This window comes from Cannabis sativa, chromosome 3 (assembly GCF_029168945.1).
Source record: "Cannabis sativa cultivar Pink pepper isolate KNU-18-1 chromosome 3, ASM2916894v1, whole genome shotgun sequence".
NCBI lineage: Eukaryota > Viridiplantae > Streptophyta > Magnoliopsida > Rosales > Cannabaceae > Cannabis > Cannabis sativa.
In genome coordinates, this window is record NC_083603.1 from 34739327 (window position 1) to 34766514 (window position 27188).

The 27188-nt window shown below is 33.1% G+C and overlaps 1 protein-coding gene across 1 annotated transcript; it reads left to right on the forward strand.

Annotated features, from left to right (window-relative positions):
- Positions 1 to 6961: 6961 nt before the first annotated feature.
- Positions 6962 to 21721, forward strand: LOC115711334 (glycosyltransferase BC10-like). The gene is made up of 2 exons (XM_061111861.1): positions 6962 to 8502; positions 20868 to 21721. The coding sequence occupies exons 1-2, from the start codon at positions 7885 to 7887 to the stop codon at positions 21507 to 21509; spliced, it is 1260 nt and encodes a 419-aa protein (XP_060967844.1). The 5' UTR covers positions 6962 to 7884; the 3' UTR covers positions 21510 to 21721.
- The last annotated feature ends 5467 nt before the right edge of the window (positions 21722 to 27188 follow it).

The following is a 27188-nucleotide window of genomic DNA, read 5'->3' on the forward strand; positions in this document are numbered from 1 at the left end:
TCTGGTCAAGCTTTGAGTTTTTGAACTCAATCTTGAACCTCCAATGGTGATTTTTGTTTCTGTGAGTTCTGGGTGGTTTTGTTGCTTTAGAAATGTTATTTGGGTCCTATAGAACAGGTCTGGAAGGTCTTGTATGATTTGGGTTGGATTTGATTGAGATGTGAATTTTTGAAAAGTTCCTGCGAGGAACCGGAATTCCGGTTGTGCAACCGAAATTCCGGATGAGGGTTCAGGAATTCTCAGAACCTAATTCGGTTGCGTAAGCAGGTCTACCGGTTGGGGAATTTTTAGGAACCCTAGATTTCCTCGTTTTTATGTTTTTTTGGGTATTGCCATGCTTTTTATCGATAGGGAAACTTTTAGTTCCTAGTTTAAGTCCCCGGGAAGTGATTTAGCGTATCACTTATAGTGTTGTGATTTTTATGGTTTAGGAGCCTGTAATCCGCCGCGCAGATAGTTCCAGTAAGGTTGACCGGCACACCTGAATTCGGAATCCAGGTAAGATTAGTATAACAGTATGCATATGTAGATTAGATGTTTAGCGTGCATGTAGGAAGCCTGTTAGATTACATTAGATATGTATGTTGGCTTCGAACCATCCAACTGTGTCACGTCGGTACAGGCTGGAGTATGACCGGTTCGACCGATTAGGCTGACACTGTATCACGTCGGTACAGGCTGGAGTATGACCAGCAGCCGGAGTATGACCGGTTCGACCAATCAGGCTGATACTTAGGTTGGTGGTTCCGTACTATTTGACGTATCACGTCGGTACAGGCTGGAGTATGACCAGCAGCCGGAGTATGACCGGTTCGACCGATCAGGCTGATACTGTAACACGTCGGTACGAGTGGAGTATGACCAAGAAATGAGTATGACTGGTTCGACCGATTAGGCTGTTACTTGTCAATAGTACCGTCCCTATGAACGTTCAAAACTCAGTACCTTGTTGGAGACGGCAGTTAGGGGGACTCAGTATCGTGTTGGACACGGTAGTTAGGGTTATGGTCAGCGGTATGGGCGTCTGATCATGACCGAGATTTATGTATGAGTATTATTATGCTTTTCTTACTGAGTCTATCGACTCACAGTTCTATGTTTATGTGTAGGTAAAGGCAAGGCTAGGGCTGATGGACCGTGAACGAGCCTATGAAGATTGTACATGTCGGGGCGGTTAGGCCTGGAGCGTACGATCATCGGGACAGCGAGGCTATTTTTTTAACTAGTCGCTAGGCGACATTTATTTTGTATAGACAGTAAACTTTTGTAAATGGTTTTGTAATCGGGATCCCGAGTATTTTGTATAAATGTTTTACAAGTTCAATTAAAAAGCAAAAATTTTAATTAATCACGTTTTTCTATAAACCTCGTTGATTAGCAACGAGCTGCACGGTATGTTTAAAATCACGTAATACGCCTATGCTAGTTAGGGTGTTACAGTTTTGGTTCATCTTATCAATTGCTTGTCTATTTGATTTATAAATTCATTTGAAACCCTTTTCACATACTTGATCCTGTTTATTGTGTTGTCAACACATTGGAAAGCAAACATGACTATGTGAATAAAGATTCCTAGATTTATCAGACACAGGGTTTTACTGATATGATAATCTACAACAGAGTTTACTTGCATTTGGAGAAATGCTATGTTCTTTCCAGAGCATTAGTTAAAGTAAAGCTCAAGTTGGGTGCATGGAGTATGCATCGGAAAGGACCGATATTGAACTTTGACTTTGATTTATTAAACTTACTGTAATATCTATTCAAGTCAATATTGCCTAGTTGATCCTAGATCAAATGATCTTAATCCTGTTATGATTAGGCTCAATCTCAAGAGTGTTATTCGTGTTCTTTGATTTGTTAGTTAAGCCTACTTTTGGGTCAGGGTGATACGTACATTTTGGGAACACGGTAGTGCAATTGAGTGGGAGCGCTAACATAAACATGGAATCTATAGCTTCTATCTGGCGAATAGTAAGTAAAGGATGATCTCCTTCGAGCTTGACCAAACGAAAATAAATGGTGGAGTACTCATTTCACATAGCTTAAATATCATTTATATGGGGTTAAGTGTTTTAAGGATAAAATACATTGTAGGGTGTAACGGTAATCTAATCTCTTTACAGTGTAGATCATTCATATATAGGATCATTGATCAAATTAGGATTATAACAATGGATAACTAATGACGTGTCTATATGGTGGAACATATAGAGCATTCTATATACTGAGAGTGCAATTCTAAGTTCTATGCGTGGATTCAACGAAGAATTAATAAGTCAGTGAATTTAGGTTATAAATTCTTGATCTGCTTATTGGAAGCTCGGTCATATAGACCCATGGTCCCCCCACTAGTTGAGACAATATTACTTGTAAGACTCATTTAATTGGTTTTGATTAATCAATTATAATTCTCAAATTAGACTATGTCTATTTGTGAATTTTTCACGAAGTAAGGGCGAAATTGTAAAGAAAGAGTTTTTAGGGCATATTTGTTAATTATGATACTTTGTATGGTTCAATTAATAAATATGATAAATGACAATATTATTTAATAATTATTTATAGTTATTAAATAGTTAGAATTGGCATTTAAATGGTTGAATTTGAAAAATTGGCGTTTTTGAGAAAATGAGATGCAGAAATGATAAAATTGCAAAATTGCAAAAAATTAGGCCCAAATCCACATAGCCAAGGCCGGCCACTTTTATAGGCTTTATCATCTGATATTTTCATTATTGTAATGCCAAATAATTCAAACCTAACCCTATGTGGAATGTTATAAATAGATAGTGAATGCTTCAGGAAATTAACACTTTTACTTCTAGTTTCCTTCAGAGAAAAACCTGAGCCTTCTCTTTCTAAACCCCAGCCGCCACCTTCATACTCTTCTTCTTCCTTGAATAATTTCGAACCTCTTAGTGTTAGAGTAGTGCCCACACACAGCAAGTGATACCTCAATCATAGTGAGGAAGATCGTGAAGAAAGATATTCAACAAGAAGGAGTTTCAGCACTAAAGAAAGGAGAGAAAGAGATCCAGGTTCAGATCTTGAAAATACTCTGCGACAAAAAGGATACAAGGGTTAGAGATCTGAACGGAAGGAGACATTTTATTCCGCTGCACCCAATGTAAGGTTTCTCATACTTTATATGTGTTTATTTTATAATCGTTTTAGAAGTTCATATTTAGGATGTTAATCAACATACTTGTGAGTAGATCTAAGATCCTGGTAAAATAATTTCCAACATTATGTTCTTTCCAGGACATTGGCAAAGTATACTAGTTTCGAATGTATGGACTGGAGTATACATTGGACTGGACCGATATTGAACTTAGATAAGATATTATAAACTTACCGTTGTATCTTGCCAAGTTAATATCAGAAGTTGATCTTAGATTAAGAGAATCTAAATCCTGATATGCTTAGGCTCAATCTCAGGAGTGCTATTCATGTTCTTTGATTTATTAGTTAAGCCTACTTTGGGTCAGGGTGATACGTATATTTTGGGAACATGATAGCATAACTGAGTGGGAGTGTTGAACATAAATATAGAATCTATAGCTTCTACTGGTGTATAGAAGTCAAGTGATGATTCCCTTCGAGCTTAGTTAAATAGAAGTAAATGGATGAGCTCTTGTTTCAGTGACTATATATTAGATCACTAAAACATCATTTACAGGTAACTAAGTGTTTTAAGGGGCAAAATACATTGAGGGGTGTAAACGGTAAATTTGTCCCATCTCGATGTAAATCATTAATATAGAGGATCTTTTAATCACATTAAGATTATAACAATGGTTAAATGAGATAGCATATGGATATCGTGAAACATATAATATACTCTATATAAGTCTGAGAGTGCAATTCCAAGTTCTAAGAGTGGATTCAACAAGGAATTAATAAGTTAGGGATTTACTTGGTAAATCGGTTAAACTTATTGGAAGCTCAGCAATATAGATCCATGGTCCCCATTCTAGTTGAGACAATACTGTTTGTAAGACTCTATAATTGATTTATGATTAATCAATTATAATTCTAAAAGTTAGACTATGTCTAATTTGTGAATTCTCACAGTTTAAGGATGTAATTGTAAATAAAAGGGTTTCTAGGTTTAATTATTAATTGAGAGACTTTGCATGTCTAATTAATAATTATTTTAAATGACAATATTATTTAATAATCTATTTTAGTTATTAAATAATTAGTTTTGGCATTTAAATGGTTAGAATTGGAAAAATGACATTTTTTGGAGAAATAGAAATAAAATTGAGGAAACTGCAAAATCCAAGTGAGGCCCATAACACCCCATGGCCGGCCACTTCATTTGCATGTTTCCCAATTATTATTTTCAATTTTAATTGCCATGTAATTGCTAATCAAAGCCTAGCAATAATAGGAAAGTGATGGATCACACTAAATAAGGCAGTTAATCAATTACACAGTAAAAGAGGAAACTGCTTATTTGCAAAGTTGAGCTCTTCCCTTTTCCTATATACAGCCGCCCCCTCTCTCTTCTCATAACAAGTTTTTGAATGCTTTGATATGCATCGTAGCTCACGAAATTAAGAGAGAAAAGAAGAGAGAAAATTTCGAAATCCTTGTGAGAGAGAAGTGCCCACACACAGCATACAGTACCTCAATCATAGTTTGGAAGACTGTGAAGGATCACATCCAACTGAAGGACATTTGGGCTCAGATCTTGATTATACTCTGCTACAGACATGAATCAAGGGTTAGAGATCTGAGTGGAATGAGACACTTAATTCCGCTGCCATCACTATAAGTTATTCTTAACTTTTATGTGTTTTGTTTATCGTTTTAGAAGTTCATAATTAGGTTGTTAAATCAACATACTTGTGAGTAGATCTAAGATCCTTGTAAAATTAATTCCAACAATCTACCCCCGCTTTTCTAACGGATATGGATCATCAGGTAAACGTTCGCCATGCCAATACCAAGTAGTATAACTTCTATTGAATCCTCGTAAATACACATGGTCCTTAATCATTGTAATATTCCCTTTAGATACATTACAACAATCTACACACGGACAATGAATACGATCGTAATTTTTAGAATTCTTTAAGGCAAACTCTAAAAATGCATCGAACCCTACTTGAAATCGCAGTGTGTCTCTCTCCTCACGCATCCATGATTTATCCATAACAAAAATTCTATCCAAAAAAATTCAGTATTTAGTAACTAATTATAGCTAGTTACTAATTACACAATGTAACTAACCAGGTTTCTCACAATTAATTCATATTAATTTATAAATTACTCAAATTCTTGTTTTAGTTTACTTCATGTTATTAAGTTGTTTAGTTGATTAGAATGTTGGTAAAATTGAAAACTTTATATAAATGTGTATATAATTATTTTTTATGTCACCTAACTTCTTATTACTATGTTATAATTAACTTGTGTAATGTAAAAATTAATATTTTTTTTAGTAAGATTTATGCTAATTCTACCGAAATTTCGGCAGCATAACAGCTGTAATTGGACGTTTCCAAAAATTTTAAAAGTGCCTAAAATAACAAACAAAACAGATATAACAATACAGAACAACAAATTAACATAAACAATACAAAATTTATCCACACATCCGACCGCAGTACATATATTCCCAGAACCTACTTCATTATGGATGAATATTTAAGATATTCAAACTCAACTAACATGCATTAGTAATTAATTATATAATAAGAAAAAGTTAGTAAAAGTATATACCTATAAATGCAAGCTCTCAAATACGATCAACACAAAATTATGCCGAGCCTACAATATAAAGAAATACAACAAAATTGTAAAATTAATTATTTCATTACATATAGTTATAAAAAATAGTAACAAGTTACTTAGTTACTAAATTATACATACATATATATAATTAATTATATCTCACATTAATTCAATTTTAAAAATTTTATTTCTAAACTAATTAAATCCTTCCAATATCATTAGCATTCACAATAAATATATATATATATATATTACATAGAATATATACAATACAAGATACAAATTGTATTTACATAAAAATTAATATAAACACAATATATACACACAATATATACATATATTATATACACACATATTCAATAAAATATAAAAATACATATATATATATATACTATATATTGAGGTTTAAATTTTTACCTTATAACTGCAATCCGACGAGCAATTCCGCAAAAAATTCGAGCACTATGCACATACAGCACAACAATATTACTAAAATGAAAAAAACCAAAAAATAATTTACAAAAACTAAAAATAAAACAATGTACATTATGAAAATGAATAGAAACTATATTTATACCTTAAAGGATGTTGAGATTCAATGTTTTCTCAACAAATGATGGTGGCCGGAGTTATACCCAGTACTATTTTTGTATGGGTTCGGATGACACTTAAATAGGGAAAAAAATTAAAACTTTTTGGGTGTATAGGATTAAGTATCGAAAATAGAAGATTTAACAACAAAAATGGGCTCAAATGGTTGAGAAATGGGTGGGGGAGGCGGTGGTCGATGAGGGTTTGGGGCTCTGGTTTTTGGGTTTGGCTGGGTTGCTGCTGTGTTCAAGTGAGGAAGAAGGTGATGAATGAGACGCATATAGGGTTTCTTATATAACCCTATGGAGTCGGTTCTTATGTAAGAACCGACGGCATAGGGTACACGTGTCAAATAATCGTGTACCCTATGTCGTCGGTTCTTATATAGGAACTGATGCCATAGGATTTATCCTTAAAATCCAGTGTGCTTTATTTTCCAACCGCCTCTAAATGGTATAATGCAATTTTATACCTACGGTTTTTATCAAAAAATCCGCCTCTAAATGTCAATTTCGAACAAAGCGGGTATTTCACACCCTTTAGCTTCCCTTTTTATAAATGTGGGTGAAAAAACAGCCTCTAAAGGCCAACATTGTAGTAGTAATTTTTCTTAACCGTCAAACAAAATTCCTACATAATATATAAACTATTATAAAACGATAATGCAACTAAAAGACCAAAAAAAAAAAAAAAAACAGACTCATACGTAACTGGTTGTAGCTTAATTCGAATTTGCTCTTTTTATTGTGTTTATAAAAAAAAATATATTCCACATTGGAAACCAGTAATCAACCAAAATGCAACTGTATATAACTTAGATCTATTATTCATGACCTATTTTTAAATTTTTCACATCATACCTTGTTTTGGATTCGGGGGAAGCTCCAGATTTGTTTGTTACAGATCTACATTTTATGAATTTGGATTTCGATATTAGGGGGAGTTGTTTTGATCGAATAAAATCGAAAATAAATGTGTAATTTCAGTTTCTTCACAGTTTTTCTGGTTTTTTTTTCGTCACTTTCTGTTTAGATCGTTGCATGTCTTCTTTTTCAGTTGATTTTGCCAGAATTAATGGTGGTATTTCTCTTGTTTCGGTTTCATTTTGGTTGTGTTATTGCTTTGAATGATCGAGGGCTGTTGTTCTTGATCGTTCTGTTCCGTGCGGCTGAAGGTTTAGAAGAGGTGGTATTTTTGTAAATATTTCTATGTGGGCTGTATAAATGTTTAAAGGGTGGCCCATAGTAATTTTGTAATTTTTTTTCCTTTTTTGTATATTCTTTTTTCCCCATAAAATATTGAGTTAGTAAACTAAATAATGCCTATAAATATAAAAATTAATATTAATTAACATATTTATTAATTTTAATATGACGTAATATACCCCTTTAAAAAAATAAAAATAATACTCATAAGTCTCACTCGTTTTCGGTTTTCTCTCTCTACCTTTATTCCTCCTTGTAGTCTAGAAATCTCTTTGTTTGTTTGTGAATTGTGTCTGACCACCATTTCTCTTTCCTCACTTTAATCACCCTTTCATTAAAAATGGCGACTAAGCCGGAGAAGGAGTACCCTGTAACCTCATTTCCTAAGCACTTCACCCTCCAAATGAACCTCCCCGGACTCATCTCACACTTTCTCATCTTCGGCTCCGGTTTAGCCCTCGGCATAACTCTCAGTTTTTACATCAAGGATTTACCACTCATCAATTTCCATTACCGACAACAACCACTACTGCTAACAACAGCTACTCCTCCTCTCTCAAAACAAAATCCACCTTTGATTTTTTCACCTCCGACACTACCATCTCTCTTAATACCCAAACAAACGGTGTTTTCGAATACTACTTCTTCTCGTACTACACCTGCTCGAATTGGGTTGACGGAGTATTTGAAACCGCCGAATGTGAGTCATGATATGGATGATGATGAGTTGCTTTGGAGAGCTTCCATGTCCCCGAAATTACGAAAAACCCCTTTCCGTTTCACCCCGAAAATCGCCTTCATGTTCTTGGCGAGAGGAGCCTTACCGTTGGCTCCCTTTTGGGATAGGTTCTTTAAAGGACATGAAGGGCTTTACTCCATTTATGTTCATTCTGATCATTCTTTCAACGACACAGTGCAACAAAACTCCGCCTTCTATGACAGAAGGATTCCTAGTAAGGTTAGTACATATCACCCCGCTTAATTATTTCTTCCATTTGTTTTATATATATAAAGGAATTATTAAAATAATATAAATGGAATACTACACAAAGCAATTCAAACTTGATTTTTAACCTTACATAAAAAAAGGCAAGGATTTATTTGTAGTTTTTCAATGTGTTCTCAATTAAAACTATGAGATATCTGATTTGTGCATTAGTCTTTATGTATATTAGTGATTTGTTGAAATAAACTAATATAGTATGGTTTTCCTTTAATTATATTTGTGAAGACAGTCCTATCTATTGTATGACCTATACTATATAGCACATCATTCGTTGTGAAAAATAAGCTACTCGTGGCTGCAATAATAATATATTAGCAGTTCTGAATAAAACAATAGAATAAAAAAACACTAGTTTTACATTATTAATAACATTCATATATTTCTCTACAAAAATAAATAATAAATAACATTCACATATTGACGGGATTAATATGTGTCATTAAACTTTTCTTAAATGAAAAAAGGATTTTATTTTAAAATGCTTTTCTTTCCAAATGAAATATTCCAAATTTATATACTTAACAGTTAATATATACCTTCCCAGGTTTGGGTCATAACCTTTTAGGAAGAGTGTGGAATATGTTTTTTCCGTTTTGCGCACATGTTAAGGTATTATTTACGTTTATGAACTCCAGCTTCCACAATGAGAAGAAAATATATATAAACTGTATGTATATATCACCCAAGCCTGCGCATAATGGGCCTAAGAGTCATGTGCCACATAATTCTCGAACATTAATATATAACTAAATAAAATACACGAACAAACTTTACGTATAGTATGAACCTTAGAATCATCTGACTATATTAAATATTCATCAATATTATATTATATAGAGATTTGGGCACCCCTAGAACCATTATAATTGGTTAACAATATTAGTGCTAGGTCATGCCCTTTAGCATTTCATATATGCAATGGGGCCGCCGCGGTAGCATGAATGCATGATGCATTGGTTGTACTAAATTTCGTAACTTCACATAACATTTTTTATAAAGCTGGACTTTCTACAATGTCACTGAATCCTTTCCTCAATTAGTACATACCTCGTATCTGTATATGAATTTGGACAGTCAATAAACTTTAATAAATGAGTTGTTTCGTGGCAGTGAAGAGTTTGACTTTTCCCCATTAATATTATATTAATTATTATTATTAAGCACAAGGAGTGTTACTTACCACATGCTTAATTATTTTGCTGAAAAGACATTTTAAAATATCTTTTTTAATTTTCTTTTACGTACTTATAATTATAATATTATTTATGGAATTTTTTTAAAACTTTAAATTTTGAATAGTTGTTAGTACTCAAAATAAGTAAGTTTGTTAAATATCATAAATTATGTTTTCAATTCGCAATTTTTTAAATATTTACAAGATTAATATAAAACTATAATAAATATTATTATAAAAAATTATTGAAAAAAATAATTCTACATCACGTAAAAATTAATTAAGATATTATAATAAAAAGTTGTAATTAGCACTTTCCTATTAACCATTATAGCTTTTTAATTACAATAATTAACTCAATATTCAATAAGATCTTTTTTTAAAAAAAAAAACATTAATAATACAATAACACCATATATAAAATAATACGTACATAGATAAATAATATCTACATTTCTATTTATAGAATTTTGAAGTGTGTACATTGCACAGCACACATAAACAAAAAAATTGTATAATCTACTTTCCATAATACATTATTTTTTTTTAAGAATGTAAATAAATTTATATAGATTTTTATTTGGTAAATTATAAAAAATTAAATAATAACTATTATGAATATTATAAGGTTTTTACTCAATTTTTATTTTTATTCAGTATTCTGCATCCTACATTATAGAATATATTGTAAAAATAATACAAAACTAAAAATATATATAACTCAAACATTTGAAAGAATTACAATACATATTTTTTTTTTTTTAAATTGATGTCTTTAATATTTACCCAATCTTTCAAAATATATTACATTTATCTCTTGTTTCACTTATTTTACCAATTTTATTTTTATCACTTTCATAATAATTTTTGTTCTTCTCTAATCAAAATTTTATCCCAATTTTCCCACAAACATACACATCTATCACCAAAGAACACAATCTATATTATACTTGAAATTATGTCTTAGTTATGTGAGGATGTGAGAATAATTTGGATACAATACTCATAAAAAGAGGTATATATATATATTTAAATTAAATTTTATTTATAGATAAATTTGATTAATGTATACCAAAAAAAAAAGTATCCTTTAATTTTCCCCAAACATTTTACAAAACATGCATGAAAGTAGCTAGAGAATGAAAACAATAAGAAACAAAACTAATTATTATATAAAAATTAACTTATTAGGCGACATAAAGTATTAGAAATTAGAAAATAAATAATACATGAAAAAGTTTATAAAATATATTATTAGGATTTGTTTGGAATATTGTATTAAATTGTATTGTATAATATTACATTATTAGAAATTAGAAAATAAATAATATATGAAAAAGTTTATAAAATATATTATTAGAATTTCTTAGGAATATTGTAATAGATTGTATTGTATAATATTATATTAAATTGTGTTTCATTTGAAATATTGTATTAAATTGTATTGTATAGTATATTATATTAAATTGTATTTTATATTATTTTTTGTATATTTTTATGTTAAATTTCAATTATGTCAAAATATTATATATACACACATACAAGTCAATACCAACTATAATTATAATTGGATATTAGTAACATGCAATGCATATTTGCTTAGAGTTGTATTAAAATTGTTATTACTTAATTATTAATTCAAATAATAATAATAAAAATTAAATCTAATACAATTTAATTATATTTTAAAATATATAAACTTTAATCTAGTATTAAATTTATTTATAAAAAATGTAGCTAACTAATTTTATTAGACAATAAAATAAGTAAATAAATTTAAATATTTTAAATAATATAACTAATAAATTTATTATAACGTATGATCAATTAATTGAATTAATGTCTAATTCAAATTAAACAAAAATTGGTCCTCTCTCTTTCTCTCTCTCTCTCTCTCTCTCTCTCTCTCTCTCTCTCTCTCTCTCTCTCTCTCTCTCTCTCTCTCATTGAGATATAGGTGTTAGTGATAGTGATTTCAAAGCTTGCTTATTTGGAGCGCCTCCCGATTTTGACATGGATCGTGACGAATGGACAACTTTGTATAATTCCTTTGATTTAGATGACAACGACGATGAGATTATTGAAGCCGATCTTAAGGATGTTGTTGCAGAAAGTAGTTCCAATAGTGTGGCAAAAAACTTAGTCGAAAAGATAATCTCAACAAAAGCTTTTAATCAGGAGAATATTCTTGATGAGATTCCAGGGTTTTGGAAGATCATTGGCACCATAAAGGTAGAAAGTGTTGGTAATAACACCTTTTTATTTCATTTTTTTTGAATTATTTGATCGACACAAAGTTTCTGAAGGTGGACCTTGACTCATTGAAAAGTAGCTTTTGGCGCTGGTTCTGGACGTTGTTCACCTGACCTGTCATATCTATATGAACTCACCATTACGGTCAGGCCTGACTTTCTTTATTCTTTTGCTAAGTTAATTCTCAACTTCAACCTTAAAAGATTTGAACATGTCCAAGACTTAGACATTTCATGAAATAGAAGTAGGTATGCATATCTTGAGTAATCATCTATGAATGATACAAATTAAATATTAATGACCAATCGAGGAAGGTGTAGGAAATGACCATTAATGTCTGTACGTATCAACTCTAAGACATCCATAGCTCTTTTCACACATAATTTCTTTATTTTGGTTTGTTTTCCTTGATGCATTCAATGGAAATATCAAAGTCTAAATAACCAATTGAACCTAGAATTTCATTGCTCAATCTATTTTTAGAGATGTGACCTAACTGTTTTGCCATAAGAAACTTAAATTTTTATTATCTGTTTTACGCTTAGTACCACTTGATTCAACATTTAATGTTTCATTATAAGAAGCAATAGTGTTAAGCAAATATAAGCTGTCATAACAAGAGAACCAATTCTAATAGTATTTGAATTAATAGATAAACTAAAACAATTATTTTCAAATGAATAATAATAACCCAATTTCTCCAAACAAGAAATAGAATCTAAATTCCATCTAAATAACGATACAACAAAAGTATCTATTAGGTCCAAATAGTAACTAGTACCTAACAACAACCTAAAATACCCTATTGCTTCCACATTCACCGACTTGCCATCTCCCACATAAATATTTCTTTCAGCATCACTGGGCTTTCGGTTCTCAGGCAATCTTGCATTGAAATACTGATGTTAGTAGTTGTACTAAAATCTAACCACTAAGTGTTTCTTAGTATTGAAGCCTAATTTATCTCTATTCATACCAAAGTAAGAAATATATCTTTCTTTGCTCACCATGCAATGTACTTAGCACATTCTTTCTTCACGTGTCCTTTCATATTGCAAAAGAAACAACCATCATCGTTGTTGGCCTGAGGTTTTTTTTTTTTTTTTTTTTTTTTTTTTTATGTGCTAGACCCTTATTCTTAGCAACCTCATTTTTCCATTTGTTGCCCTTATCCTTAGAGGTGCTTACCGAATGAGTATTTTTAGTCTTCTCTTGCTTCAATCTTTCTTCTTCTTGAACACAAAATGAAATGAGCTCATTGAAAGTCTACTTCTTCCTTTTACAGTTGTATCTGATTTTGAATTGATTGAATTGTGGAGGAAGAGAGATAAGCACTAAATGCACAAGCAAGTCATCTAAAAGCTCAAGCTTTAGTGCCTTCAACTTTGAAGTAAGGTGAGACATTTCTATAATGTACTTCTTTATGTTTTTCTTGCCCTTGAACCTCATGGAAATAATTTTTTTTTTATAAGAGTACTTGTTTTTGCCTTATCGTTTTATGCAAAGCGTTTCTAAATTTCAACAATAAAAGTTGTGGCATCGGTGACCTCCTCGAACACCGCACCCCTAAAAGTATTAGGTATGCCATGTTTGATGATCATAAGATTAATGTGGTTTGAACGATCCCACTTCTCATAAATCCCCTTTTACTCGGAGGTATTGATATCCGTAAGAGAAATAGGCCAATCAATCCTTAATGCAAGATCAAGATTTATGCAGTCAAGAACAATGAAAATATTCTCTTTCCAATCTTTAAAATTATTACCATTAAAGACTGATATTAATTTAAGGTTAGCAGATACAAAAAAAAAAAAAAAAACAAATGGAGAAAGAACAATACAATTAGATAAATGACATACTCATACAAGAATCCAAATAAAATGATAAATTCAAATAATAGTTAGTCCCATCTCAAGATACCAAATACATCATTAATATGATATCTTTGGACAATGATATTACATGTAAGCGGTACTCTTGTTGTAGTGATCAAACATTAATAATAAGTTTATATCAAACAACATGCAATATTGAAACTCACATATTAATTATACAAAATACTTCATGATTGTCACATATTTATCACAATGAATGAGTTTGAAATTTAGCAAAATATTTACTTACTTTTGGGCCAATCAATATATTTACCAATTACAAACATACAGTTCTCTTGATATTTTAAAATAAATTAGTCAACACAAAAAATGCCACTTTAGCGACATATTGTTTAAACTAATTTATTCAAAATATTAGACATAAACTAATACTAAAATTTAAATTTAATTATTTCCAAAATATCTTAAAACTAAACGTCTAAATCATAATATATATAACATACAGATACATATTATCCAAAAATTTTAATGGAAAAATAATAAGATGGGTTGGGGTTATAATGATTTATATACATTTCAATAAAATACTCACTCGCTGACACTAAACCAATAATGTAGCTACAAAAATAAATAAAAAATAAGTCGTAAAATAAAGGCTTAAACACATTAACGACAAGATGACAATTATAACGTATATAGTATCAATTGTATCATGCCTATTGTATCATATATACAATATAACATAAAAGAACCAAAATCTTAACATAGTGAAAAAATTAACTTTAAACTAATATATACATCTATCATATATGTAAACAATATATATACAAGATGTTATCACTCTAAATAATATATATGTGATTGATTAGAACAAAAATATTATATCCTAAAAGTACTAATGGAATACCCGAAATACAAAAATAATTTCATGGAAGATTAATTCTATTATACTTCTAGAGGAATGCTCTGATACTAAATGTTAAGGATACTATAATTTGAATTTAGCCTTAATTAATTCATCAGAATTTTAATAATAAAATCAAAGATTAGTAGAAGCATACTAGAGTCTATAGAATCTAATTTAAAATAGTATGGTCTTCTAATTTTGCATCAAAATACTTTGGAGCCTTTGTTTTCTTGATAATAGGGATTTAGGACTATGAAATGGTACAATGCAAAAATAGGGACCAATACCTATATATTAATAATTGAAAAACAGTAATTACTCATTTTTTTACTTTTTCTAATTTTGTCCCTCATCAAATTAGAAATTGTCATTATGGTATTCATATATTAAAATCATGATAATCATGCGCTTAAGTTATAAACTTTATTCTAAAATAGACCACATAAATTTGACTTATTTAAATAATGATCCATCACAAATTTAATATATACAATTATGGCCCTAAACAAACAAATTTCTAACATCTTATACTCCCATCAATTCTCTTGCTTGATATATACTACATTTGAATGCATCCATTGTATCTACAAATTATCCTACTTTTAAGTAATTTTCTGAACATGCTTTCGGATGGCAGCTTGGATCATTGTTATATATTTTCAATACCGTGCATATTTTATTTATTTTTATCAACTCTGACTTTGGCATTATCATAACAAGAGCCTAATATGTATGGATGCTCATTAGCACACTAAGTTATTCATCAGTGCTCTCACTGCGAAAGAGAGATTTTTTGTGTTTCAAACTCGAATTCTACCTCTATTTTCTCCATTACACTATCACATTTGACTGAAGACGTCTTCTTGGGGCTAATAAGAACCCCCAAGTATCTAAAAAGGCACCTTACTTTGTACATAACCAGTCATATCAAAAGCATGTTGAGTATCACTAGCTTCCATACCAGCAGTCTTAGCGTTATTAGCCTCTAGACCTTATGTTTCAGAGAAAGTTTTGAAAGCTCTAAGTAATAGTTGAATAAATTGCACCTCTCCTTTGTAAATAAATAATAAGTCATCAGCAAAACAAAGTGAGTTAACTTCAGATCCCAACACCGAATATAGAACTTGAATTCTGGTTTGTCAGCTACTTTCATGAATATTCTTGATAGGTACTGCATTTCTAAAATATAGAGCAATGACAATATTAGATCACTTTGCCTCAAACCTCTTTGAGATTCAGAAAAATCTATGCAATGATCCATTCATCATAACAGAGAATTTAGGCATTGTAACAAACCTCATTATTAGTTTCACAAAGATTCAGGGAACTCCAAGGTAAGAAGCATCTCCTCTATAAAAGACCATTCTATTGTATCATACGCCTTCCTCATTATTTTGGCAAATCATTACATTGTGAGCAATATCTGTCATGCACAAAACCACCTTGAAATTGGGGCAATATGGTTTCGTAGGTGTTGACCCCTAAAAATGACTTAGTGTAATATTTTGGAGTCTTTAGTGTTATGCCAAAAGTTCGCCAAGGGGAGCTCCACGCGCCCGCGCCCTTGCCCGGGCCTGCACCCGTACTCGCGCCCTCGCCTGCAGCCGCGCTCGCGCTTGCGCCCTTCGTGTGCCCGTGCCCTTCCACGCGCCCTGCGTTCCCCGCGCTTGGCCTCCATCACCCCATTAATCTTCCTTATACTCCTGACACCAAAGCAAGCAGTATCAAATAAGATAATGACAACACAATGAGTAACGATAATAGGGACAAACTTTATTCCATTCATGGTACAAAATGACAGGGGTATTTCTAGTGTAACTTAGTATGTGAGGTATATCAGACCACCTAGGATACAACATTTATCAATTGTGAAAGTGACTTCATATAATATGGACTGAGATTTGGAAAAAGTGTAAAGTGTCAAGGGTTCCTTATAAATAGAGCCCTTGGGTTTATTTTAAGGGGGTTTTTTTTTTTGAATGAATGGAACATCAACTTCTTGAAATAAAATAGCTTATGAGATTTCTATTCTAAATATTATTCTATTAAGAGTTTTTTTTATACGTAGCCCCTTCTAGTATGATCGCGAAGCATTAACACCTTGCCTTACATGATACTTTTTTCATCTTCATTAGCTCATTAAAGGTGCTGAGACGGTACTTTAGGTTAGTGGTACCAATATATCATGTCATATGTGGCTCCTTGAAGTTCAATGGTAGTGGCTCTATTTGAACCTCCCTCAAGAGAGGGGATTCTTCATCAAACTCCTCATCATCATCCATGTCTTTCTATTTGGTGATGGCCATCCTCCAATATAGGTCTTGCATTTCTGCCTCAAACTCCTTCATCCTTTCACTCATCCTCTTTTGAGGGTTAGAGAGAGGAACTCAGGCCTTGTGTGTGGTTTGCATTGGACCTTGCTCTCAGTGGGGAGCCATATGCGAGGTGCCCTCTACTATGAGACCTCTTGGGTGAAGTCTCTTTCTTTGGCCATAGGGTGTTTCCCTCAGTGTACTCCCCTTATAGTGGGAAGGCTCAAGTTGTCTCAACCGGCCCGTTGGGATCTTTTCTCGCGACATGTTCCTTTTGTGCTCATCTCTTGGGGTGCTATTGGTGGATGACAAGGAATCACACTTGTTAGCACAAGCATTTGGGATATCGTACTCCACTTCGTGGCTTTTGTGACAGAAATTTGAGGCTTGGCTTTTGCCTTTGAGTATTCCATTCAAGACTTTTTGTATACCAGCCACAATATTTCTAGTCTTTTGTTCTTCTGGCAGAGGTTGCTTACTTCTGCTTCGTAATAATGAGCTTGAGAGCTTGAACCCACTGAGTACACTTGCTTTTCCTTTCTATGTCCACGCCTGAAGCTGTCAGCGTTTGGCGATGTAGATGATGGAAGGCTCTACCCCAGGGATGTCTTTCTTAGTAGTTGAATGCTTCTATTGATGCGGTTAGTCATCGGTGTCGTTATGATGCACGTAGTGCTAGGGGCACTCTTCGAACATTTGCTTGGCAGCCCACACTTTGGTTGTTCTTCCTTCAGTCTTCTCTAGCGACGGGAGGTTGGTGTCCTCTAAATGTGGCAACTGGCTAGTTTTCTTCTGACTGACACTCATTTTCTCAAAGAGAACGAAAATGTCTTGACATTTCGAATGTGATGGTGAATGATTAAGAACCAATGTAGCTAGAGCTTGTCGTTCCCAAAGACGGTGCCAAATTATTCTCCATGCTGCTGCATGATGCCTAGGTCTCCATAGGCAATTCAAAAGCATTCCCAGCCACTTGATCCAAAAGTTCAATGGCAAAAGGGGCAGCTTCTCTCCCTACCTTGAAATTCACGCGCGCGCACTTCCAAGGCTTCTACCTCCACGGTTGGACCAACAGAGGGAAGGTTGTGCAGGCCGTCTGAGATTTCAGCCTTTCACACCGTTGAGAGTACGGTGGTCCATCTACGAACTAGGCCCCCCTTCTCTGCCTCCAAACGTTTCTTCAGGGCCTTGTTCACTTCCCTCTCGTTTTGCATGCCAAGAGGATTAAAAAGAGTGGTCCTCCTTGGGAAAGTGAACCCCATAAAGGGTATTTTTAGAATGGCAGAAGGGTAGTATGACCAAGGTTGGCCTAGCCTGAATGGTGGATCATGACGCTGGGGGTGGGCCCCTATTTCAGAAGTGGCTGCCTTAGGCATTTGCCTTTTCCTGCCAAGGGCACTGTCGCATGCTGCTTTAGAAGAAATGGTCCTTTTTATCGCAAACCTAATGTACTTACTAGAAATTAGTTCAAAGCAAAATGGGTCAACATGACATCGGACCCCAAGACTTTCACTCCCCATGATAGAGACCGTAGGCACAGTGACAATATTCTGAGAGTATGCAACTTGCACCCTCAAAACTCCCTAAGAACTCTACAACAAGTAAATGATGAAGAAAACTTACTGTTGTTAAGAGGAAATGAGGTGGATGATCCGGGTGTTGCGTCTTGGCCGACGGAATGAGTGCCTGAGAATGGAGTTGCTAGAGAGTACTCGTAAGACAAAGGAAGAGCTGGAACCAAATGCTAGAACTCTGGTACGACAAGCAGTAAAAAATGTAAAACGTGAAATGGTTGTTGAAAATATTTATTTGGTACTAGGAAGGGGTGCCTTCCACGAGAAGCGAACAGTTCTAATTGTTCGCCCAAGGTACGCCTGATGGTTGGATGAGTGGGAAACTAAGAAGGCATATCGACTCCCAACGTTTGGCCTCCATCATTGCATGCTTTGTGAAAAGTGTTAAGTAAATGGAGAGTCTACTCAAATCCAATCGCTGCCGTTTTTGGGCATCCCATAGAACACGCACCCAGCACGCGTGCAGAACTCAAAAGTCAGCATTTAAAGCCCTAACGAGAAAACAAAGGAGATAATACCTTCTGACAGTGACACTTCAGTTGGCGGCTGATGACGTGATGTAATAAATAGTTTGCACGTGCCAAGAGTCACTCAAGAAGAGATACTGTAAGCTCTTAGACCATGGTACGTCCCGGAAGCTTGGGGAGTTAATGTTATTCACGTTTTTATAATCATGACACGTGGATTTTAATCAAGAAAGGGTAACAAGTCATTAGCTGACCGACTTTCTCAACTGATGCTCTAGGAGGATAAAGGCCTCAAACTCGCGGGAAGAGTTTTCGTGATAGGGAGTTCCCTGACTACTAGTAACATGGAAGGTATCCTTGAGCCGAAGTCTTCCTCAATTCTAGGAAACAAAGCCATCTGCTCCTGAGAAGAGTATTGGTTTTCTCAGAAGGATCAAGGCATTTCAAAATGCACCAAACCGGGCTACACTCCTCGCCCGTAGAAACTCTGCTTGCACATTTCAAGCTAGGGACATAGTGACTAGGATTTTTTAGGTACGATGTCAGAAGTTGTCTCCCACGACGCAATATTGTATAGAGCATTCGGGTCCTTATGTACCTGACCTAATTATCCAACGGCTAGGGATAAGGGAAATTTAAAAAGGAAAAGCCCTAGGATAGCACGTGTATGAGGCTCAGCCTGTACGATCTGACACCTTTAAATGCCGAATGGGAAAAATGCCACCTACCAATCCAACGGTTGGGTTTTGCCCTAACGATGATTAATCCAAGGCAGCACATGAAGAGAAGTTGGCCTATAAATACCCTTGTAAAGCACAAGAGAAAGAAGAGACTTTTCTGGGGCAAGATTCATTCTTCACCATTCTGGGCAAACACACTTGTATTAAGCCAGATAGTATTACCCCAAAAAACTCTAGAGTATTCCTACTAAGCTTCCTCTTCTTCAAGGGGAACACGGGAGAAAAGGTTTTTCAGTTTATTGTATATTTACTTGTGTAAACAGTTATTAGCCGATCAGTCTAATAAAATGGACTCGTGGACTAAGGATTGTTAATGCCTGAACCACGTAAAAATCTTGTATTCGTTATTCTACTATCTATATTATTATTACTTTCTTAAGATCTAAAAATATTTAGTTGCTGAAAATCTCGTAAACACACTTGAATAACAACATAAAAATAAATATAAAATAACAAAAAAGATAATTAGAAATCAACAGAAAAATAACAAGATATCAATCTTGTTATAAGATGCAAATCATTCATAAATTAACTCTGAATAAACTATAAAACATCCAAAAAAAAATATACTACTTTTATTAATTATGTAAAAGATAAAAAAATACAGGAGGAATGCTCCTATTTTTTTTTTTGGTAAGAGAGAGAAAGAGTGTTAAAAAAAGATATAAAAATATACACGTATTATATATTTATATATATAGAAAGATAAAAAAAAATTAGTTTAAGATAAAAAGAGAGAAAATTAAAAAAAAGTAACAAAGAAACATAGAGAGTGAAGAAAAAGAAAGAAAAAGAGAAAAAAAAAAGTAAAAAAAAAAAAAAAAAAAAAGAAAAATTAGCAAAAACTCACTAAACAGATGTATAAAGAAAAGAGAAAAAATAAAAAAAGAAAAAAATTAAGTAGAAAAAATATAAATATAAAAATTATAAATGTCCCATTATATTACATTAAGTTGATAAATTTATATCATAATTGGTGCTTAATAATATGTTATGAATAAATAAATATGTTATCTTTTTTGGTAAAATAAAGGAATATGTTTTGATTGCTACAGAATGTGAGATGGGGAGATCCCAACATGATGGACGCAGAGAGGCGACTATTAGCGAATGCGTTACTTGATTATTCGAACCAAAGATTTGTACTAATCTCCGAGTCATGCATCCCTTTATTCAATTTCTCTACAGTGTATAACTATATGATGGACTCAACAAAGACCTTTGTAGAGTCATACGACCTTCCTGGGGCCGTGAATCAGGGCCGCTACAACATTCGAATGAGGCCACAGATTAGGCTCCACCAATGGCGAAAGGGCTCGCAGTGGTTCCAACTAGACCGGGCAATATCCATCGAAGTTGTGGCTGACCAAAAATACTTTCCAGTCTTTAAGAGGTTTTGCCATGGTTCATGTTACACAGATGAACACTACCTGCCCACCTTTGTTAGTATCAGATTTTGTAGGAGAAACTCCAATAGGACACTGACTTGGGTTGATTGGACTAGAGGAGGACCCCATCCAACTAGATTTATAAGACAAGATGTCACTGTAGACCTCTTGAAAAGGTTAAGGCATGGAAGCAAATGTGAGTACAATGGAAAACATACTAATGTATGCCATTTGTTCGCAAGAAAATTCTTGCCTAATACATTGGATAGGCTCTTGAGGTTTGGTCCAAAGCTGATGCAATTCAATTAATAATTTTTATAGGGTAAGAATTTTGTCTCAATTCGTTATTTTATGATTATCATATTTTTGTTTGTTCTTTCATCATCGTGTACTCTCACAATTTATTCTTTTGTTCTTTTTATTTTTTATTTTTTATTTTTTTTATGTATGGGACCAATATATAAAACTTTTCCCAACATTATTGTTACTATTGTGATTATTGTTACAAAATTCATCAATTAGCTGTTGTCTCATTTTATTTTTTACTAGTTAAGTAGTTTATTTATTTTTTATTTCCTTTTTTATTATTTATTTAATTAATTTATCGTTCTTATTTTCATTCCCAATTTAATTGATATAATTATAATATTTTATTTAGGCAAATCCCTGAACATGATAAAATATTTATTTTATTACTTGTACACTAGAATGTTCTCAAAAATTCATAGCATTTAAGGATGACAAAATCTCCTTTCAAAAAAAAAAAAAAAAAAAAAAAAAAGAAAGAAAACAATAAAAAAGAATAAAAAAGAAAGAAAAAAAAACTCAAAAAATTATACATTATATGTAAACACCACCTAATTTTGATATGCTGGTTTATCAAATAATTAGGATTTAAATATAAAATTGAATTATTAATTATGATTTACACATTTGTGGAGATTTATTTAAATTTAGTATGTATTAATTATGTTATATATGTGAGTTTTTTGTTTTTCGTGTTGGTGTCCGGTGGCAGTGGAAAGCGATATTAGACAATTAGAGTCACAATCTCATATGATTTAGAATTTTGTTGTAGCGGGGCATCATTGTTAGGTATTGGAAATATTGGGAAATTGGCGGGGTTTGGAAAATGACCAAATTACCCTTCGGGGCCATTAAACCTTTGAATTAGGTGTAGGGGCAAAATAGTCATTTTGTTAGAAAACACTTTTGTCTTTTATGGGTTATTATGAGATTAATAAGCTGATATTAATTTAGATTATATTATAGTTTAGGAATATTAGTAAAAAGCTAGAAACACCTTGATGTTACCACACTTTATTTCTTTCTCTTTCTTTTTCTCTCTCTTGAATTCTCTAAGGGATTAGCTAGGGTTAGATTTTCTCAACTTCAATTGAGAGATTATTGTAGGTTTTGAGTGTCCTAGTGCAAGGTAATCCCTTTTAGCCTTTTCTCTTTGATTTCCTATAGCTCAAGTTAAGTTTTAATGTGTGAATATGGGTAATTAGCTACTGTGTTGTAGATCAGGGCATGTTTAGGTATTTTGAGGTTTAGTTGGGATTGTTTTTCTTGAATTGAGTGAAATTTGTGGTTGGTGGAATGCTTAAAGCAAGTTTACTTTGTACTCCAATAGTGTTTTGTATTTTTGGGTGAATTACTGGGTTCTTTTACTTGAATTGGGTTCATTGGAGTATAAGTAGGTATTCTGGAAATTTTTAGAGAATTTGGGGTTGAATTGAGGTGTTGGGGGACCTTTGTGGTGGTTCCCGCACTGAACTGGAATTTCGGCTTAGGGGTACTTATAGCAACCGGCCGACCGGTTGGTCCCTAGGTAACTCCACTAAACCAAAATTCCGGTTGGGGAACCGGTCTACCGATTAGGACATTTTAGTGAACCCTAGTGTAACGCCCTAACTATTAGGCACACTACGCAAGATACATAAGAAACCCTAATCCCTTAATCGGGATTACTAATAAAATTAGCGCAGAAATTAAACTTTAAAAAAAAAATAGAATGAAAATAAACTTGTACTAATTTTAACTTTACAAACAAAAGTTACATGTGTCAGGATCCTAAAAATATTTTACAAAATACTATTACAAGCCCGTTTCCACTAGCCGACCTAAGCGACAAAACAGAGTCACACAATTCATCACTGGTAGACACCAACCCACTTGGGCTAGTGTGGCCCAAACATGTACAAGAATCGCCAAGCTCTCGCACTCATGGCTGATCACAAATCAATTTACCCTTTCCTGCACAGTAGAGCACCCGTGAGCAAAGCCCAGCAAGATAGTAAATAATAAGAACAATTCTAATTACCATATTGTTGGAAATTATTTTACCAGGATCTTAGATCTACTCACAAGTATGTTTATTAACACCCTAAATATGAACTTTCTAAAACGATAAATTAAACACATATAAAGTTAAAGAAACCTTACATTGGGTGCAGCGGAATAATATGACTCCTTCCGTTCAGATATCTAGCCCTTGATTCCTTTCTGTAGCAGAGCATTATCAATATCTGAACCTGGATCTCTTTCTCTGAATCTTTGATGCTGAAACTCCTTTGCTGATGATCTTTCTTCACGATCTTCCTCACTATGATTGAGGTATCACTTGATGTGTGTGGGCACTACTCAGGATTTCGAAATTATCAAGGAAGAAGAGAGAGAGTGGTCAGCTAAAGATAGGGAGAGAGAAGGCTCAGTTTTTCTGAATAGAAAAAGTCAGAAGAAAAGTGTAATTTTCCTGAAGCCTTCACTATCTATTTATAGCATTCCTACTAGGGTTAGATTTGAATTATATGGCATTAAAATAATGAAAAAATCAGTTTAAATTTCCTACAAAAGTGGCTGGCCCTAAACTTAGTGGATTGGGCCTTGCTTTTTGCAATTTTGCAATTTTAACACCTTTTGTATCTGATTTTCTCAAAAATGCCAATTTCCTAATTCAACCATTTAAATGCCAATTCTAACTATTTAATAACTATAAATAATTATTAAATAATATTGTCATTTATCATATTTATTAATTGAACCATACAAAGTATCATAATTAACAAATATGCCCCTATAAACTCTTTCTTTACAATTTCGCCCTTACTTAGTGAAAAATTCACAAATAGACATAGTCTAATTTGAGAATTATAATTGATTAATCAAAACCAATTACATGAGTCTTACAAGCAATATTATCTCAACTAGTGGGGGGACCATGGGTCTATATAACCGAGCTTCCAATAAGTAGATCAAGAATTTAGCACTAAAATTCACTAACTTATTAATTCTTCGTTGAATCCACGCATAGAACTTAGAATTGCACTCTCAGTATATAGAATGCTCTATATGTTCCACCATATAGACACATCATTAGTTATCCATTGTTATAATCCTAATGTGATCAATGATCCTCTATATGAATGATCTACACTGTAAAGGGATTAAATTACCGTTACACCCTACAATGTATTTATTCCTTAAAACACTTGACCCCGTATAAATGATATTTCAGCTTATGTGAAATGAGTACTCCACCATTTATGTTCGTTTGGTCAAGCTCGAAGGAGATCACCCTTTGCTTACTATTTGCCAGATAGAAGCTATAGATTCCATGTTTATGCTAGCGCTCCCACTCAATTGCACTACCGTGTTCCCAAAATGTACGTATCACCCTGACCTAAAAGTAGGCTTAACTAACAAATCAAAGAACACGAATAGCCTTTCAAGATTGAGCCTAATCATATCTGGATTAAGATCATTTGATCTAGGATCAACTAGGCGATATTGACTTGAATAGATATTACGGTAAGTTTAATAAATCTAAGTCAAAGTTCAATATCGGTCCCTTCCGATGCATACTCCATGCATCCAACCTGAGCTTTACTTTAACCAATGCTCGGAAAGAACATAGCACTTCTCCAAATGCAAGTAAACTCTTGTTGTAGATTATCATATCAGTAAAACCCTGTGTCTGATAAATCTAGGAAACTTTATTCACATAGTCATGTTTACTTTCCAATGTGTTGACGGCACAATAAACAGGATCAAGTATGTGAAAAGGGTTTCAGTATGAATTTATACATTATGTACATATAATCATGAAATAAATCATGTGAACCATGCAACATTAAATGTTATTTACGATCTATATTAATAAGTAAATCGATTATATTGAAATGAGTTTTATTTAGGGCATAAAACCCAACAAACTCCCACTTGCACTAATATAAAACAAAAAGTGCGTTTCAAATAATCTCAACACCTTGATATACAAATCAAGTGTAGTAGTAGTAAACTCCTCATAATAGGATCTGAAAGGTTGAATTAACCACAACCTTTTCTCCACCATTACTCTTCCTTAATCACAAAATCATTGATAATGTGAAATTCCTCTCTATATGTCTACTCTCTTGGGATACTGGATTCTATACCTTTGGCAACTACTTTTGGTTAATCGGGAAATTAACACTAGTAGTTTAAGGCAATTTGGAATGGTGCCAATGATGTATAAAACTTTCCTTAGGCTAATAAGTACCTTTCCTGCAGCTTTAACATTCGGTCTCTCTCCGGTAGACCTAGAGACTTCGTATAGGTTTTTAAACTTCTCCAAAATCACTATTCCACCCCCAGAGTAACCACCATCTTATCAGAAAGATTTTCTAGCACTAAGGCAAATTTCGAAATCTGATATGGTGTAGTCTAAGAGTTTTTAAACACACTCTTATAGACTAACATATAGTTCCTCTTCTTTATCTTAAGATTTACTTGATTGTCTTCCAATGTTCTTCTCCTGGATTAATCTGATACCTACTCATTACTCCCACTCAACAGCAGGTGTCTGGTCTAAGGCATACAAAAGCATATCCAAGACCTCTCACTGTTGATATAAGAAATTCTTTCATGGCTTTATCTTTTCTGGAATAGTTAAGACTTTTCCTTAGATAAATAAAATCTATGCCTAAGAAGTTGTGAAGCTTCTATAGATTGCCATTAGAAAGAAAATGCTTCAGCATCTTACTAAAGTAAGTTGCTTGCATTAGAGTAAGTAATTACCAGGTATACCACAAGCCATAGGTTTAGATAAACTCAAACCTATAATACTAGGAACAGGAAGTTTTGTTAAGTCCATTGAATGGACTTATAAACGAAAATTTCCTTTTATGTCCTTGTAATAGAAAACTTAAGGTTACTCCATGTGAATGGATTAAACCATAGTTCTATTGGCTTTCTTCTTAGTTTCTTATCTTGACAATCCATTACTTGTTTAAACTCACAATGGATTTTAATCACTAGTGTCTCCCAAGTCAAAAGAAGGTGAGTTCCTAGAAACTCTCCCACTACGACAAGGTACCGTGAATTATGTCGAAGAAAACTAAATGGTATTAACCTCTTTGGTTGTGACAAGACAACAGAGGCAGTGGGATCATCATATATCAAATAAGATGATAGAACACTTTTGGAATCAAGAATTAAATATCTCCTTTATTTGCTACTTGTTTTCAGACTTTGTCATTATCTTAGAAAAGTAGTATTTGTTTGAACAAACACTTTCTTATCTATTGACAATGGGATGGTCCACCCCTAATCACTTAGAATAGCTAACAAACCATGGTTAACAGTTCTAGCTTTTCTTAAGATTTTGATTAGGTCATCCATGAATCTAGTAATGATTTACATTAAGTACCCAACCATTACATCATTCTGAAATTGTATTACCATAGAAGGATTTAGGCAACGACTAGTAACTAATCATCAATATGCAACTCGAAATTTCTGGGGAGGTAAGTTTGGATAAAAAATCAATTTAATGATCTTTGAACTGCATATCTACTAACTATTTCTCCACCCCTATCAGTTCGCAAGATCTTTAACCACTTACCTTAATGGTGTTTAACCATTGCTAGAAATTAATGAAATTTTTCAAACATTTCAAATTTCTTTGCATAAGGTATAATCTAGAGTGATCGTTTTAAGAATACA

Coding starts and splice junctions, on each gene's coding strand:
- LOC115711334 (XM_061111861.1), top strand. CDS start 7,885: ATGGCGACTAAGCCGGAGAAGGAGTACCCTGTAACCTCATTTCCTAAG. Junction 8,503..20,867: donor ACAGAAGGATTCCTAGTAAG/GTTAGTACATAT, acceptor TGATTGCTACAG/AATGTGAGATGGGGAGATCC.